The sequence below is a fragment of the Vombatus ursinus genome, unplaced genomic scaffold (assembly GCF_900497805.2).
Source record: "Vombatus ursinus unplaced genomic scaffold, bare-nosed wombat genome assembly UNPS02014973.1, whole genome shotgun sequence".
Lineage (NCBI taxonomy): Eukaryota > Metazoa > Chordata > Mammalia > Diprotodontia > Vombatidae > Vombatus > Vombatus ursinus.
Genome location: NW_020954751.1, coordinates 13721224 through 13740442, shown reverse-complemented (window position 1 = coordinate 13740442; position 19219 = coordinate 13721224). Strand labels below are relative to the sequence as shown.

At 38.6% G+C, this 19219-nt stretch overlaps 1 protein-coding gene across 2 annotated transcripts in view; it reads left to right on the top strand.

Annotated features, from left to right (window-relative positions):
• LOC114030638 (WASH complex subunit 5) overlaps positions 1–19219 on the top strand; it is a 69608-nt gene that overhangs the window by 15039 nt on the left and 35350 nt on the right. For both annotated transcript variants that reach the window (XM_027845488.1, XM_027845489.1), the window contains exons 6-11: positions 1748–1940; positions 4200–4352; positions 5687–5800; positions 7410–7581; positions 13605–13732; positions 17889–18018. In XM_027845488.1, coding sequence (XP_027701289.1) covers positions 1748–1940; positions 4200–4352; positions 5687–5800; positions 7410–7581; positions 13605–13732; positions 17889–18018 — 890 coding nt within the window. The remainder of the gene's footprint in view (positions 1–1747; positions 1941–4199; positions 4353–5686; positions 5801–7409; positions 7582–13604; positions 13733–17888; positions 18019–19219) is intronic.

Genomic DNA, 19219 nt, shown 5'->3' with positions numbered 1-19219 from the left:
AACACCTGCAGGTGTCTGGATAAATGAAGGCCCTGTCTCTGCTATATTCATGCTTCTGAGGCAGACTGGGCATCTCTTCCCCACACTCTGCATCTCTTCCCTCTTTCTGTCCATGTGGTCTGTAGTCAAGTCAACCCTAGGGACAAAATCTTGTTTCTCTTTTCTTTTACTTTTATCCAACTATTTCCTGTCTGCTTCCACTCTTTGGTTCATGGGTTTCCTCACAAGAGGATGCCTTCTTCATGTGAACTGTTCTCCCAGCCTTGCTTTTACCTATCTGTGGTCCAAGAGCTCTGTGTCCACAAGCGATTGAAAATAGAGTGCTTAACTATGGTTTTATTGAGTCCTCACTGCTAAATGTCATATTATATCGGTTCTGGGCCTAGAGTCAGGAAGACCAGAATTCAAATCTGGCCTCAGATGCTTACTAGCTGTGGGACCCTTGACAAGTCACTTAACCCAGTTTGCCTCAGTTTCCTTATCTGTAAAATGAGCTGGAGAGAGAAATGGCAAAATCACTCCAGTAACTTTGCCAAGAAAACCCCACATAGAGTCACAGAGAGTCAAACACAATTGAAGCAACTGACCAACAATTACAAACAAGATATATACAGAGTAAATTGGAGATGATCTCAAAGGGAAGGTAGTAACATTAAGGATTCATGCAGAAGATAGGCTCTTAACTGAGACTGGAAGGCAACCAGAAGACAGAAATGAGGAGGAACGTTCCAGCCATGAAAGGCAGCCAATGAAAATGCCTGGAGTCAGAAGATGGAGGGTCTTGTTCAGGACACAGCCAGGAAGCCAGTGTCTCTGTATTGTTGAATGTGTGGAGGGGTATAAAGTGCAAGAGACTGAAAAGATAAGAAAGGGCCAGGTTATAAAGGACTTCAAAAGCCAAACAAAGGATTTTGTTTCTGATCCCACGGTGAGAGGAAGCTTCTAGAGTTTTTTGAGTGGCGGGGCTAATATAGAGTCACCTGCCAATGCAGTCTCCTTCCTCACTGGTCCTTGACAATATGTTGATAGGTTTACTTATCCCATGAGCACCAGCTTATACTTCATTCACGTTAGTATCTTTGGAAACTGATTTTTAAAATCCATATATTTTCTTAGAAACACACTATGAGCAACTATACCTGTATTCCTGGTAGGATTTGGTGGGGTGCTGGGCAGGGGGAAGCCTTTAAAATCTCATTTTGAAAATGTATCTTTTTCTCCTTTTGAATCCCTCTGAATTAAGTCATTTGGCAGTTACCAGTTTTTTTTATTAATACATCATCTTTTCCTGTGTAGTTCTTATTGACATTTGGTTTACAACATGTGGTCCACTTCAATAAGTGATCATCTAGTCCATACTGCTGCTTACATAAGATTTCATACTCAAGGCATTCCTTAGGAAAAAGAATAGTTTTTAAAGACTTCTGTTAGAAGGAAACAGCCTTCTAAGGGGGGAAAATGGATATTGTATCGTATTTTTAAAAAGATTTTATGGTGAAGTTTTGTTGTTTTTGATAACATTGGTTATTACAAAACATTGACATTGGAACTTAGAACTAATGCCCATCTCATAAATTAGTTACATTGCATCAGGCTGATACTGGACCTGGTTTTTGTGTTTAAAGTATGTGAATTGACCTGCAGTTGATCTGAATCCATTGTTGCAGTAGGTTTCTACTCTGTTGAATTAAAATTTCTGATTTCTGTGTAAAGTGTTTTCTGTTTTGTTTTCTATGTGATATGACAGTGCTGCTCGATCTTCTGCTGACTCAAATATGGATGATATTTGTAAACTGCTTCGTAGCACAGGCTACTCTAGCCAAGCAGGAGCCAAAAGACCGCCCAACTATCCAGAGAGTTACTTTGGCAGAGTGCCCATTAGTGAAACTTTTGTCAGCATGGTTATTGGGCGATTAAGATCTGATGATATTTATAACCAGGTAGGAATTGAATTCATTTTAAATTTAAAACAATCTGCATGCTAAAATAATTTTTCCTTGTTTTTACTAGATACAAAAGCCATATTTCTCATTTTTTGTTTTGTAAAGTTAATGCATTGCAAGCAGTGTTAAGATCAGAGAAAATTATTTTATTGTATCACCAATTGTTTAAATAAGCATACTAGCTCTTGGACTTACTTTTGTTTCAGAGTTCTTTGTTGTAGTGGCATTTGACTTACACAGCTTTGCTTTTCAATCCAATGTTGATGGACTTGGAAAAGAACACAGTAGTTAAGCTTCATATTTGAATATCATTGAAACTATTTTGCTTAGATATGAGGCAGGGGGATTTTTCATTTTTTTAAATGTTGTTCTCATCTTTATCTGTAAGAACTCTTTCCTTCTCTTCCCTCTCCAAAGAGTTAAAAAGAGGGGCAGCTAGGTGGCGAAGTGGATAGAGCACCAGCCCTGAAGTCAGGAGGACCTGAGTTCAAATCTGACCTCAGACCAAACACTTGTGTGACCTTGGGCAAGTCACTTAACCCCTATTGCCTCACCAAAGAAAAAAAAAAACCAAAGAGTTAAAAAGAATTGAAATAGCCATAGAATGTTATTATAATGAAAATAAAAGAAATGTAGACCAAATGCAGGTACAAGGTTACATGTCAATCTTCCCTCAAAAATCTTCCAAGTGCCATCATTGAAATATAAAGTAATTTTATTGCATTCTCTTCAAATGCAAATTAATTTTTGCAAATTAATAAGAATGATGTGAAATATACATATTATCTTCTTTATACCAAGACTCATTATCAGAAAGAAATCACATAATCTTTCTTAAAAGGAATAATGAATTTGCCAAAGGCTTTTTTATCAAGCATTATAAAGGATATAATTCTAAACCAGCATAGTCTGAAAGTTTCCCCCACCCCTGAAGGCCTTCAAGCAGAGGTACCCATCCATCTGTTTTAGGAGCGGATTCATGCTTCCCCATGAGTTGGATGACTTTCAAGGTCCTTTGCAACTCTTAGTGTTTTATTATTCTATCAAGATGTTTTAATGCAAGATTCTGAAGTCACCCTTTGAGTCACATGCAGAATAAGCTTTTTTATTCATTTTTCCATAACAAACTTTTGACCCAGATTTGATAAAGTTTGTGGTATCTTAGAAACAACAAAGTTATTTTTTGTCTACTGACAAGCCCCCCTTCAACTGGAGCTTGCAAGATAATGTAGTATTGTTGGGGTTTGTTTTTGTTTTTTTAATATTCATTTTCTATTTCCTCAACATTATCTGAATTTTCAGGGGCAGCTAGGTGGCGCAGTGGATAGAGCACTGGCCCTGAAGTCAGAAGGACCTGAGTTCAAATCCAGCCTCAGACCAAACACTTGACACTTACTAGCTGTGTGACCCTGGGCAAGTCACTTAACCCCAATTGCCTTAAAAAAAAAATTATCTGAATTTTCCACTGCCTTCAGAGGGTGTTGAAGGCAATAAACATTAGGCTTCATCATCCCTTGGTCTGTACTATTCTGTATTTTCTCTAGATGTTTCAGAGAGTTGCTGCAGACAGTCACTGTGAATTCTAACCAAGAATCAGGAAGGTAACCTTTACTGTGTTAGTGTTTTAGACCAGCCCTTCTTAAACTGTGGATTGCGAGTGGGAAAAAGTATAAGAAGCCCTGTTTTAGACAACCTACTAGTTGCCTTTTTTAAAATGCCTTACCATTAAAGGACTCATGAAGTCAGATTCAATACCAGTTCATATACCTCTCTTCCTATGCTCAGCTTCATCAGCTGCCCACTACAGAGGATTTTTTTTTAAATCTACTTCGTTCCTGTCCACTGTTACAGTCACTGTGATTTCTTGCCCTTTTTTTTTTACCTTGTTCTACATCCCTCCTTTACTTTGTCCCTCTTCTTACCCTCTCCTAAAATTAATGAAACAAAACTGCTTAAAATATAAAGGCTATACTTATCCTTGTAGACATTGCCACCGTCAAAATGTTGCTTGGGCCTCCACTCTCTCTTGTAGATGATATGAATAGTAGAGAAGGGGGAAATGTTGAGGTTGGTTCTACTACCGCTCAATAGTTTGTGGTACTTATAGGTCTGATCTCTGTAACTCTAGTAAGAGGTCCTCGCTGCCAGTCTACAAAACACTGATTTAGAATAGCTGGTATGTGTCAGCTATTTGGCAACTGTGCGACAGAAAATATCCTGAAATTCAAGCGTTGGGGGTTTTCTTCTTTATTCTAGGTTTCAGCATATCCACTGCCAGAGCACCGAAGCACTGCCCTTGCAAATCAAGCTGCTATGCTCTACGTGATCCTCTATTTTGAGCCGTCTATTCTTCATAACCATCAAGCAAAAATGAGAGAAATAGTGGATAAATATTTTCCAGATAACTGGGTACATGTCCTTATTGTACATTAACTTTTTACCAGGCCTTATGCTACAAAATGTTCTTTCCTTCTTTCTTTTTTCTCATCAAAAAGATAGTTGACCAGAAAAGAGGGTGGGCCAGTAATTTAGTAAGAGTGAGGAATTAGGGTTCAATGTAGCAAACCTTGGGCTCCATTGATGCTCCCACAGTGTGAATGGATTTAAAGGAAAGCTTCCAACATGTTAGGTAGACCTGCTGGGGAGGTCCAATTTTTTTATTGGAACCTTTTAGTTGTTTTTATAAATAGTGGGTTTTAAAGTAAAATCACATTAAAATACATGTTTCCATGGTCACAGTAACCATTTATTCAAGTAGTTTTTGTATTTACCTTTCCTATCCTTGGACCAATAATCCTACTCTCATCTATTACAGATACAACTCATCTGTGACTTGTAGTCTTAGGGAATTGTGGCTCAGATAGATAGTGAGTCACATATCTGGTCACTGCCGTAAGTGGGTTTTGAAGCCAAGCCCCCACTACCTCCAAAGCCAGGACTTTATTCAGCACTAAGTGCCAGGCTGCCTCTCATATAGTAAAAGTTTGCCTTTATACTGAATTTTACTTTTAAAATATCATGGTATTCTTCAGTTCGAGTTGATAATACTTCAGTAGAATGTTTGAATTTTTTAGACTTGGTTGAAATCTCTAATTTATATTTTAAATTAACCAGAGAAAAAAATAGTATTTATGAATCACTTCCATTATACATAATACTATACTCGGTATTACCAAGGGTTGTTAAAATATAAAGCAGACTAGACTCCTGTCCTTAGGAAGTGTCCAGTGTTTCCTTTACTCAACCCTTGATTTTGCATTACAAGTGGCCTAAGTGAACATGCTTATTGACATTCTTAAGAACAACTTGGAGCTGGGAGTTGATGGATACAGTTGAACTTCTTAGAGGAGTTAGAATTGAGTGATGAAGAGGAAGGTTGTAATTCTACCCTTTTTTTTCTAACTAGATGCCACCATAGAAATTGGAACATTTTAATTAGAAGAAAGGTTAGCTCTTAGGGAATTCAAGCTTCATGCGAGTAGGTTCTCTTCCCTTGTTTTTCCGATTTGTTTGGCTTTCCAGGAAGCTCTCTACCCAGAAAAGAGAAGTTTAGTTGGTATACGTAACCATATTTAAAACTAATGTTGAGTGGATTAAAAAACTCTCTATTGTTTCTGTTACATTATTAGCAACTTGAGGGCTGGATCACATCTCATATAACTTTGTAGCCTCCACAATGGAGTTTACAGAATAGGTATTATTAAATCTTTATTGAATGAATGAATGATTATTTACTATTTTAGGTGATTAGCATTTACATGGGAATTACAGTCAATCTTGCAGATGCTTGGGAACCTTACAAAGCTGCAAAAACTGCTCTGAATAACACATTGGATTTTTCAAACATCAGAGAGCAGGTATGTCTGGTTAATCAATGAAAAGTTGCTCACGACTGTTTGCAAGATAAAGCATAAACTGTATCAGTCAATTTGAGACAAGTCTACATAGGCATTTCAGTAGAATAACATTAATTCAATGATAAATTACAAGAAAATTTCATTAAGTGTTAGCAAAATGTTACAATAACCTTGCATAATTAAAACATGCAATATAATTAGAAAATAGACCTATAGCCTTTAGGAAGACGTGATAAAAGCTAATATTCGTATGAGCACTTTAAGATTGACATAGTGCTCTACATAAATTATCTCTTCTTATTGTAACAGCAACCCCAATAAGTAGGTGCTATTGTGCTTCCCATTTTACAAGTGGGAAAACTGAGACTGATTAAGTGCCTTGCCCACAATCACACACCTAGGAAAACCTGACTTGATGACTCCAATTCCAGCACCCTCACCTATGTGCCACCTAACTGCCTAAATGATGGCCCAAATGACATACTGTAGTAAGGGATCATAACCTTTAGTGACTCAGTTTGCTTTTTTACTTATCTTTCTTTTCATAAGCAAAATTGGCTTTTAATGAACTGGCTGAGATTAATTTTTTGTATTGGTAAAGTGAAAGGTGATGATAGCATCCTTAAGAAATAGTTTCTACCACTGCAACTCCATCTATGATTCAGAGCGTCTCAAGGAATGTAGATGGGTAAATGGGCTTAAGAAAATGGACTCCCAGAAATACCAAGAGTTTGCTTCTCTTTCCTTTATAACACTTCATTCTGTTACTTTGATAAAAATTCAAAGGAGAAAGAAAAACCTGGATAGAGAAGAATAATTGATTTGGGGGAGCACAGCTAGCTTTTCATAGCCTGTTCCTCACTCTGGCAGTCTGAATTTTAAAATTTCTGCCCTACAAAGAACAATACTTTTCTCCATGTACTTCCCCTCCCCACCAAAAAAAAAGTCTAGCCTGTTTTACTTAGGTAAATTATACTTTATAAATAATATATAAAATAATTTGATTTCTGGAATATATCCTGGAGAAAGTGAAGTTCATTACTTCCTGCTCCGAGAGTATTAATTTTTCATTACCAAGATGCCTTTCCAAATTTACATATTCTGCTTTGGGACATTTTAAATTGATTCTTTAGTGCCTGCTGTTGGAATATCACTTGATGGTCTCAACCCAACTGGAAAACATTAATAATGTTTTAAATTTTATTTTACTTCTCTCTCTGGATAAGGGAAGTTGACTAGATACCTGTCTATTCTTTGCCTAATTAGAGCCATTTCTGTTGTCCACTAAAAGCTGACCTACTTTTATTTTCCACTATAGCCTTACACATACAGTAGTGTTTACTTTTCAGCTGCTTCTGCCTTAAATTTCAAGGTAAACGGTAATGAAATAGCTGGCAATATCAAACAGCATTCTCACCTCTTCCTCACAAGCCCCTTAAACACCTATAATTTATCACATATATCTTTCAATTTGTGCAGTCACTACAACTGTTTTCCACATAATTCACTGGCATGTGATGCTTTTGTAAGTTATAAATTTTATATATATTCTTATACACACACAAATAATATTTTCTATTGAATTAATTAAATTGTTTTGCCCTCAAAGGCAAGCAGATACGCCAGTGTCAGTGAGCGGGTACATTCCCAAGTGCAGCAGTTTCTAAAAGAAGGTTACTTAAGGGAGGAATTAGTTCTGGATAACATCCCAAGGCTGCTGAACTGCCTGAGAGATTGCAATGTCACTATCCGGTGGTTGATGCTTCATACTGCAGACTCAGGTAATGTCCATAATTTGTAGCCTTTCATATAATGTTTCATGTTTAAAATTAAGAGTTCCATTCTCCCTCATAAAGTGTAGCAGTCCAGAAGAGAAGATACCTTGAATAAAAACCGATCCCAAGGCGGTAGAAAGAGGACTGGAGTTAGAGTCAGAAGGCCTAAGTATGAGCCCCAGCTGTCATTTACTGGCTGAGTGACTTTGATCAAGGTAGTGTTCTTAAGTCTTGAGTGATTAAGAAAAGTTTTACAGAGGAGATAAAATTTTTAGTTGGTTCTTAAAAATGGATAGCTTTTAAGTTGTCCAGGAGGAAATGAGCCAGTATGCTGAGCAGGGAGATTATATTACCAAAGATAGGGACGTAAAAGGGATTGTTGGGAAATGTTGATTAGACTAGTTTATTTAGAATGGAATAGTCATTTGGGAGATAGGCAGATTGGGGATAGATCTTGGAGGACTTTAAATGTCCAATGGAGTTTGTACTTCATCCTACAGAGATGAAATATGGAGTAGTATCCAGAGTGCTGGCCTTGGAGGCAGGAAGACATATGTTTAATTCCTTCCTCTAACACTGATTAAATGTATGATCCTGGGCAAGTAACTTAACCTCTCTGAGCCTCAGTTTCCTTATCTGTAAAATGAGTGGTACCATAGGTCAGGTCTAATTTAAACTGGGCTGGTGGTTTCAGTTCATGGTTAGAACATAATGAGGCCCTTGTAGACCCTCATTGACAGAAAGGCCCTATTGAATAGGTCTTTATATAGCACTCTTTACAGTAGCAAAAAAATGGAAACTGAATGTGTGTCCATTGATTGTGAAATGGCTGATCAAACTGTAGCGTGTATATGTAATGAAATATGACACTGTAAGAATCCTACCCCTTTTGAGGCAATTCATTGGCATCTGTGCACAAGAGGGATAGGCTGTCTTGAGGCGATGGGTTCCCCCTCAAAGGAGCTCTTCCAGCAAAGACAAGACAACCACCTTTCTGGGATGTTCTAGTGAGTGTTTCTTTCTGAAAAAGTAGATGAGGTCCTTTCTACCTCTCTGTGATTCTTTTATGTCAGGTTTACCTAGGACCATAGATCTAAGCTGGAAGGGCCCTTAGAGGCCATTTAGTCCAGCCTCTCTGTTTTACAGATAAGGAGCTGAATTCAAGAGAGTTCAGTGAAATGACTTCCTTAGGGCTACCGTCTAGTCAGTGCCTGAGGTGGGATGAGAACTCCATTCTCCCTAACTCTGTCTGACACTCTCTCCACTACACCAGCCTGTATTGAAGTAGCCACCTTCTTATCCAATTAAAATAGGAACATTTGCTTATATCTGGTCTTCTCCAGTCTAATTATTTCCAATCACTTTAATTTTTTCCCCCTGAACACCAGGTTCCCAACCTTTTTGTCATTGTGGTTGTTGATGGATTCAGTTGAATCAGTCCATCCTTCTGCTGTCACAAAAGATTGAACCTGCCCCATGTCAGAAAGTTTTTGAAAATTTCTGAAGAAGATGATTCTGCAAGCTTCAAGTTATCTGTAGCATTAATCCAGTTTTTAATCAGTTTTGTTGGCGCTCTTGTTTTGGGGGTTTTTTAACACGTGCCCTCGTGAAATTGTAAAATTCTCATGCATAGAATCTGTTGTCAGCCTAAAAGTTCTTTCAGTTTAGGATTGTTGTTTTAAAAATCTCAAATCTTTAGGCTTATTAATCACCCTTAGTGGTTACTTTTCTCTAGGTTATAAAATCCACTCTGGTTTTCCCAATGGTTTGGCTTCGTTGTCATCTTCTTTATTACTGTGCTATGGGTCCAGCATGTTCTGGAGGTGCTTGGGTCATTAACTGCAAAAGCCAGCCCATACAGAGGTTGTCAAGGCATAGGAAAACTGTTAAACACTGTCCAAATTTATAAGGCTGCTTTCTTAGAAAAAGCCCATTTCTTGGGTTGCACTGGGGAATACAGTAGTCTTTTCCAGTAACTGGATGGCTTACATTCCCTCTAAACTATTTTAAGTCCTTTCTAATTCTAAGTCCTCTGATCCTCTCTGGCAGAAGCAGAACTCAAATCTCCACATTTTTTTACTCCAAAACCATGCTTTTTCTAGCATACTGTGCTGCCTCATTCAAGTCTAATGAATTACCCTTTGCTTTCACAGGGCATGCCTTTCTCATAACCACATACTTGTATCTATCAGCTCGTGTCACTTTTGTGTAAACACTGCTGGACACTCAGTGGTTCACTATAATCCTCATTTTCTGTAACAATAAACCTTTTTCTTTTCTACTTACTGTTGCAGCATTGCCTCCCCCCACCCTGTCCCGTTTCAAGACATTTTCTTATCATCTTGCATTTTCCTCACTTGATGCTTTCACACAAATTTCATTCTAGGTTAGCTGCTGTAAAAGATCTCATGGATGTGAAATAATGGAGAGAACAATGGTCTGGGAGTCAAATAACCAGGGCCTTGGCTCTGATTCTACCACTAACTAGCTGTGTGATTGTGGCAAAATTCAGCTCTGATGATCTACACTTAATGATAACATTTAGAGAGCATAAAAATCAGCCTTTTAGAGCTAAAAAGGACCGTAGAGCTTGTCTGACCCTACTCATTAAAGGTAGAGGAGAGGAGAAGTCACTTGCCCAAGGTCAGACGAACCCCACAGCAGCAGAATTAGGTCTAGGAATCAGGTCTCCTGAGCTTGTCCCAGGCCTTTTTATTATGTCGTGCTGCCTCCTCGTGTAACAAGCAATTTATCTCTAAGTCGTATTTTAGGGTGCCTTCCTATAAACAGTTCTTTGATTCAAGGTATAGATTTTTTTTCTGCTTTAGTTTCAAAAGATAAGCCTTCACTGACCTGAGTATCCAATCCTCTTCCTGATCCTTTTGCCTCACTTACTTAGAATTTAGGCTTCCTGTGGACAGGAATTGATGTTTACTTTGTCTTGTCACAATGCCTTATTAAACACAGTAGTGCTTAATGGATACTTGTTGAGTTACCTGTTGCCCTAGAGCTTCAGAAACTTATTGCTTGGAGTCCATAGCTGTTAGGAACCTTGGAATGGCCTTAGAGTTCCCCTTCATTTTACAGATGGACATGTATACATGTATAATGTATAAATCATTAGGACAATCACTGGCTTGGGGAGGGGACAACCTTTTATCATGAAAAAAAGAAGGAAGAGTGGGATCTGAATTGAGATTTAAGAGAGCAAAATATAAAGAACAGGCTGAGTAAGAATCTTGGTTTATCTATAGGGCCGAAATCCTAAATAGGTTAGATAGATGAATGTATGGATGGACATGGATGGATGGATAAAAGAAGAGAGTATAGCAAGTGCATTTATTAAGCAATTACTACATTTTATGCACCTTACTAGGGATACAAATATAAGCAAATAAGGTAGTCCCTATCCCAAAATAGGTTACATTCTAATGGAAGAAGATACCTACATATAGGAAAAAAAAAGAGGGAATAGAGTGACGGGGATGGGGGGAGATGGTGGAAGTCTACCCATATGGGAGAAAGAGGAAATTTATGGAGAGAGTCCAAATGAGAGTGAAGTGAATTATGGCTGAGGTCCTTGCTAAAATGGTGGCCAGGGAATAGAGTCAGTAACGAGGAGAGAAGGCCCCAGGAAGTTGAGATGAGTATGAAACCAAAAGAAGGAACAAAGCTTGAGATCAGAAAGATTGTCTGAAATGGTTTGGAAGACAGAATGCAGGCAATGTTAAAAATTACCTGATTCAGCCTGTCCTCCCTAAAACTTTGGCTTTTCATGGCACCAACATATATTCTCCACCCCCAGCCTAATTGACACTTCATTGTGATGTAGAGGCAACTCTGATGTCCCCTTCATGATCCAGCTTCACTATACCTCAAAAACCTTCCTTCTACCTACAGCCACTCAGCTGTGTTTGACTACAAACAGTCCCTTATCCTATATTGTGCTGGGTTGGGTTGGGTTTTTTTTTTTTCTTTAAAGCTAAGGCTTGAAAGAGTATAGTAGAGCAGAGCCTGGGAGAGTTTGCTCTTTCAAGTACATCAAGACAGGGGCTGAGGTGACCTAAGTTTTCAAATCATTATTTGTATCTTTTGTTTCTGGTGTCCACGGGAAAGCCTTAGAGTACTTTAGCAAATCACTGAAAGGTGCTTCCAGGATGGTGACCTGTGGGGCTAAATGGTCTTATTTTCCTACTGAACTAAAGAACTAACATATGTCCTTCAGGAACATTGCCATTATAGATCACCATTATAGAACTGGAAGAGGTATTAGAAGTCATCTGTCTAACCTCCTCATTTTATAGATGAGAAAACAGGCCCAGAGATGATAAGTGACTTGCCCCAAGTCACACAGATAGTAATGGTTGAAACCTTACGTGAACTGAAGCCTTTCACTTCAAACCCAGTACTAGGTACCATTTCTTCCATAAAGCCATCACTCTTCCTCCTAAGCAAAAATTTGTGGTAGCACTTTGTCTAGATCTCTCTTGTCCTTATAATATTCTACTTTATATGTAACTTATTTGTATATGTGACCAATCCGTAATTCAAGGTTAGGTTGTTTCCATTGTATTCCATATTTCTCACTTTTAATATTTTGAGTATTTTTTTGTTTTTAATAGTTTTGATCTTAGCTCTAATATCATGTCTTCCAGAGGGATCCGAGTCTCAGTAAGTGCTAGAAAATAGGAAGAATGAGAAAGGAAGAGGCTTAAGATGGGAGAAGCTTTTTAATTATGATGCAGAGATCCCAAAGGACACAGTGGAAGGGATAACAATTTTAGAGCGGGGCTTTGGGGCTGAGGTTGAGGGATGAGGGAACAAAGAGGGGGGGCTTGGGGGCAGGGGGTGGGGTTGTTCAGTTCGGGGTTCAGTATCACTGAGATGGGGAGAATAAGAAGCAATGGTACTATGTTAACCACTGAAAAATGAGTCCAGGCTGATTATCAGTAGATGGGGAGAGGTCTCCTAAAAAACACAGATGATTGGAAGATTAAAAGTTAACTGCTGGGGGCAAAAGTGGCACAGTGGATAAAGCACCGGCCCTGAAGTCAGGAGGACCCAAGTTCAAATCCGACCTCAGACCAAAAACACTTGACACTTACTAGCTATGTGACCCTGGGCAAGTCACTTAACCCCAACCACCTAAAAAAAAAAAGTTAACTGCTGATGTCCAGAAGAAGGCAGTCAAGATAGCAAAGACCTCAAAGATCATACCATTTGGGGATGAGTTGAAGGAACTCAGGGTATTTAGCTTGACAATCAGATGGTGTAGGAGGGACATAATAGCCAGCTGTCTTTGGGTATTTGAGGAGCTGTATCATTCATATAAGGGAATAGACTTGTTCTGTTTTACCAGAACTAGGAGCAATGGATCAAAGTTGCAAAGAGGCAGATTTTAGATTTAATACCCAGAAAACTCCTAATAATCAGAGCTTTCGAGAAGTGGAATGAGCTACCTCAGGTAATTATGGGTCCCCCTTACTGGAGGTGTCCAAACAAAGGCTACCTAATCACTTGTGAAAACCAAAAAAGAGGTGATTATTCAGAAAATGTCAGGTTATTCTTTGTGGCCTCAGTGGTGGGCAGAGAGCAGATGGTTAATCAATGCTTGTTGATTAATTGCTTAAACTAGATTGCCTCTGAGGTCCCTTTCAGCTCTGAGATTGTGTGATCCTTTCATTTCATTTGCAACTTATGACTGTTACTTCTAATTGTCAGGAAAAAGCATGCTCTAATTCTATGAATCAGGAAATAATCTTTTAAATTGAAAATAATAAGAGGAAAGGATACTTGACTGTGAGGATGTTCACTTTACCACTGCCTCCTCAGTAGAGCCAAGAGAACAAATCTTGTAGAGATTATTGGTTTGGAGGTGATTGCTGAGATTTATTTATTCTTATTTTTAAATATTTTGCTTGTGAAACCACTGAATAATTAAGTAGTCTCCCTGTGCTCATAAGAGCTTATGTAAATTGCATTTTGATATGCATTATGCAAATTGATAACTTTTTCCCTCCTGTATGTAGCCTGTGACCCAAATAACAAACGCCTTCGTCAAATCAAGGACCAAATTCTGGCAGACTCAAAGTACAACCCAAAGATCCTCTTCCAGTTGCTGCTCGATACTGCCCAGTTTGAATTCATACTTAAAGAGGTAACAAATGATTATTTTGTAAAGGAAGCATTGAAATGATCATTGTAAGAAACATTTACATAGCACTTTAAAGTTTACAGTATGCTTTACATACACTATCTTATTTTGAATCCCCAACAGCCCTTGAGAGAGGGCTCCATTTTAACTGTCTCCATTTTATAGATGATGAAATCGAGACTTGTAAAGGTAGTGATTTATCCATGATCATACAGCTCTTGTAGTAATTTTCAGAGGTAGGATTTGAATCACAAGTCTTCCTGACTGTAGTCTACTACTCTCTTCACTAACTGTACACACTCAATTTCAAATCAAAATACTTGGATTCATAGATCATTGAGATTTAGAGCTGGAAGAAACCTTAGAGATTATCTATTCTCCCTGATTTTTCAAATAAGACAACCACAGGCCCAGAGGAGTGAACTTACTTACCCACGGAAATAGAAATAGTAATTTCCATAGCTGAGATTTAAACCAGGGTCTTCTGATTTTTAAAAACCAGCATTCCACCTCATTCTGGGATCAACCAGCCATTTATTAGGCATTTATTATGTGCAAAGCCCCAGGACTCCCAGTCTAGCGAGGCTACTTACTAAACAAGTCATCATAGACCTCCCTGAACCTTAGTCTCTTCACCTGTAAAATAAGGGTGGCAATACTTCCACTACTACTTTGCAGGATTCTTGTGAAGATGAGTTTCTCCTGAGCTCCATTCTAGCATCACCAATTGTCTATTGTACATTTCAAACTGGATGTCCCATAGGCATCTTAAAATGAAAAGACAAAATAAAACACATTATTCCCTTCCCTCCTCCCCCCCAAAAAAAGGAAAAAAAAGAAGGAAACAAATATTTATTAAAAACTTAGTATGTGCCAGGCAGTGGGCCAAGCACTCACAAGTATTATTTCAGTTGATCCCTGAGAGGTAGGTGCTATCATTATCCATAGTTGAAGAACCGAGGGGTGCCAAAACCACCTGTCCTCTGAGATGTCTTATTTTGGTTGAAGCTACCACCATCCTTCCAGTCACCCAGGTTCACAACCTGTCTTATCGTTTATTCCTCACTCTTGCACCATATTTCCAATCAGTCCCCAGGTCTTGTTAATTCAGCCTCCACAATCTCCCTTGCATCTGTCCCCTTCTCCCATGAACATCCTCACCACCCTAATTCAGGCCTTCCCCACTTGCTGGGAATATTGTAATGGCCTCCTAATTAGTCTCCCTGCTTCTAGTGTCACTTTTCCAGTCCATCTTCCATACATCTTACAAAGAGATATTACTAAAGCATAGAATTGATTGTGTCATTCCCTTGCTCAGCAATCTCTATTGGCTCCCTATTTCCTCTAGAATCAAATACAAACTCCTTTGCTTATCGTTTAAAGCCTTCTGCCCCTTGGCTCCAATCTCACTTTCCATTCTTATTGTGCATGACTCCCTTTCACACACTCTGGATGAGCCCAAGTGGCCTTTTTGCTGTTCTCTACATTCAATATTCTGTCATCTTTCTCCATTCTTTTGTGCACAGTCCGTCCCCCCATGCTGGGAGTGCAGTCCATGTTCATCCCTTCCTCTTAGACACCATTTCCTTCTCAGGTCAACCACCACTTCCTGCATGATTGATACATCAATTCAGAAAATATTTATTCAATGCCTGCTATGTTCCACACTCTTCATGGCGCCAAGATACAAAAGCAATCTCTGCTCTTGAGGAACTTACATTCTGTTTGGGGTGAGGGGATGGCATGTCCACATATAAGTAGGTACAAAATATATACAAGGTAGTGTTGGTGGGGAGGTGCTAATAGCTGGGGGAGCACAGAGAGAAGCCTCATGTAAGAGGTAGTGATTGAGGTGAGCTGATGATACAGAGACAAAAATGAAGCTGTCTCTATTCTCAAAGACCTTCCATTCCGTTGGAGGAGTCAGCAGGGATACAGAATAAATGCAGAGCTGTTTACTGAGGGAAGGCACTAACAGTTGGGGGAATCAGGAAAGGGATCTGTGAGATAGAAGTGAGAAGGGAATCACTGCAAGGACGAGCAGCAGCCCATGCATAGGCTCGGACATGGGAAACAGAGGCTCACAACTCACAACTCAGAGATTTTGACTGCTCGGCAGAATACAGGATGGAAAGTAACATGTATAATGAGGTTGGAGGGGCTGGTCTCGGGGTTGAAGGGATTTTTAAAAGATCCATGTATAGCACTACCTATTCCTGTGACATTTGTATTTTCCATGGCTTTTCATCATTACTGATAGAGGCTAAGTAACCACATACTCCAGTTTTCATTAGTCTGAGATACAGTCCTTTGGGCCTAAGGACTAGAACTCTGAAAATAGCGAAGCACTCCATTTCTTTCTTTTCACTTTCCTTGGCTTTCAACCAGGCTTTGAACATTTTGGTTCTATCCCAAATATATGATTCTCCTTGTCAAGAAAAAAGAAGCAGAATAGGAGTTCACTCTTTCTTCCTTCATCTGTTATCATTCCATTCGTACCAAGCAATGGTCCCTTTTTCTTTGATCTTCTACTGCCCCTACCACTATAGCTACAAAAAGTTTTAGTGTTGTGCATAGCATCCAGCACCAGGCTCTAGTTTTTGTGATGCTATTCATACAAGACCATGCTCCTTTTTAGTATGTAACATCAGAGATCTGTCCTCACTTTTATCTTCTGTACCGCATGGACAAGTCATAACCTCTCTAGTTCTGTATGTTTGTCTGTTATAGAGAGTATAGGGCTTGACAATCTACAAGGACCCTTCTGACTCTATGATCCTACATTTCTTTTTTAATTTTGTATGGTCCCTGTGAATCTGCATTGATCTCTTTAGAGAGTTCCTCCTTCCTTTATTAGAATAATTTTCATTTGTTTTAGCAGAGTTTTATTTGTGAGAGCATCACATCATTCTTGGACCAACATCCGCTGTGGAATTTTAGGTCATGAGATCCTACCTATCCCTTCCCTGAATTCTTTGAAATTATTCAGTTCTGTTCAGCTTTTCACCTGTGTGATTTCAGATACTAAATAGAGTACCTGAAGTTCATTTCATTTCTCCTTTGGCAACCAGTTCTTCCTAATTGGTCAGAATAGATCCAGAACAGTAATTTCCCCTGTTGTTTCCTCTACCTTTAGAAGAATTACAGTATTTTAGTGAAGCTAATCAAACATTTATCAGTTCTTTTCTTAGCAGAGAGAGTTACAGCAGATAGTTCTGACATTGAAGCCTCCTTGCTCTCGTATCATTCTACTGTGCCCATTTTGTGGTGTTTGCCCAGTTCATCATTTCCTTCTGATGTTGTGACCTATAGTCTTCTCTCACTATAATATTCCCTTTTTTTCTTTTCCCTCCATTGACACTCCAAACACTCCATCCAGGTGTTGTCTACCATATTTTCCTATCCTTATTTATAAATTTCCTCACTTAAGTATATCCTCTTGCCAGACACTGCTACCCCAACAACTTTTTTTTTTTAATTTAATCTGCTCCTTTTGGATATAGTATATCCTTTCATCAAGATGTTCTGTCCATGAGTCACATCTCAAGTAGGTCTCAGTGAGGCCAAATTCACCTGCTTTCTGAAGATCTCTAATTCATGTTGTTTGTTACCTTTTCTTTGCTCATTTTGGCAGTGTCAGTCCTCTTGGTTTCTTGCCCCATTTTTTTTTGTCATTTCCTCATATCATCATCCTTTATCATCCTGCCCAGATCACAAAGATTCCTTCCACAACCCCAAGCAAGGCTCACTCCTGTCCAAGGATCTTTCTTCCTACTCCCACAGGAGTCTTCTTCAGAATTGGTTTTTCCTAACAAAGGAAAAGATACAATTAAGCAATTATAAAGTTAGAAAGAACCTTGGAGATCCTATAATTCTACACTCACCTCTTCCACTTCAAAGAGGAGGACACTGAGGCCCAGAGGGATCAGGTGATTTGCCCAAGGATGCTTGGGCAGAGAAAGCCAGATTCTAAACAAGAGCCCGGCTCCCAGCCTGTTAAGCTTTCCACTCTACTGTCTCTGGAATAAAAGCAGCTTAAGTAGTATTACTTTGGGGATATTTTTTTCAATTAAAATATGGATTTCATTCAGGGACTGTCAATAAAGTATTTAATATTAGTTTTCTTTCAACTACAAATGGCTTTTCTACCATTCTCCAGATGTTCAAACAGATGCTTTCAGAAAAGCAAGCCAAATGGGAGCATCACAAGAAAGAAGGCTCTGAGAGGATGATGGAACTTGCTGATGTCTTTTCAGGAGTAAAGCCTCTAACAAGAGTGGAGAAAAATGGTAATTGTTCAAGAAAAAAATGTTGGTACATTTGATATGTATGTGAAGATAACATAAGTGCTAGAGAGCTGACAAGTTGGCGACCCTTTTGCTTTGCTTTGCTTTTTTTTTTTTTCCATTTTTGCTGATCAGTTCTTGGCTATATCCTCAAATAGCAATTTCATGCCACCGTTTTTCCTGATTTGTTAACCTCTTTAGTCACAAAAAAGGATTACAAGCATTCCTCACCTTTAACCCTTTCACAGTTCATTCGTTTAATACGCAGGGCCTGAAGTACAAGTGCTGGACGGTTCTCAGATTACAGATTTCACCACCTTTGCTTGCCCATTAGACAGCTTACTTTCACACAAGTGAGCAGTCAGCATTAGCATAAAAAAAGGAACTGAAGACTGATTTTCGAAAAGAATATTCCCAAATCTGAGCACGAAACAAAGTCAGTGGAATGATTTTGAGAACCTTCACTTGCCTCAGGAAAATGTATCTAGGAAAAAAAAGTGGCGACCCTTAGAGAAAAATAATTGTTTTTCAAATGTTAAGTCTTTTATTTTAAAGCCAATATATAAGTTTCTTGCCAGAGTTGTCCAGAAGAGTTGTATTTTTATGTGCTCTATATTTGTTTCTATAGTATATGAGAGCCCTTTATACAGTCAGTGTGCACAGTATATTTATGCCTGTTTATAGGACTTTCAACTTAGTTTTACTCTTTTACATGGTTAGTAGTTGGTAGTTCTAATAATTTGGTTTGTTTTATTGTTTCCTTTTACAGGACCTGATGGGTCATAAAACTCAACCCTCAATGCAAAAAAATACATAGTTACTTTACAGAAACACATTGTTTAGCAAAGTGCTTACTAGTATCTTGTATTTTAGTGGGGGGTGGTGTATGGGGGGGGTGTTGTGTGTGTGTGTGTGCGTGTGTGTGTGTGTGTGTGTGTGTGTGTTTTAACAGAGCCAAGCCGATTACTCTCTCAGTTCCTATTCTTTTTGTTGTATTTCCAGTATTTTTCAAAGCTTACGAATCTATGTCAGTGGTTTTTTATCTTTTTGTTTGTTTAATCATTGATGTATCCTTTTCCTTGCTTTAAGGAAACTCTAATCCTCTATTGAATCTTTAAAATGGTAGCTGTCAACTCAGAAATGGTTTGTCAGTGCTTTAAGCAGTGTAGAATGTAAATCATAAGACTGATAATAAAATGAAATA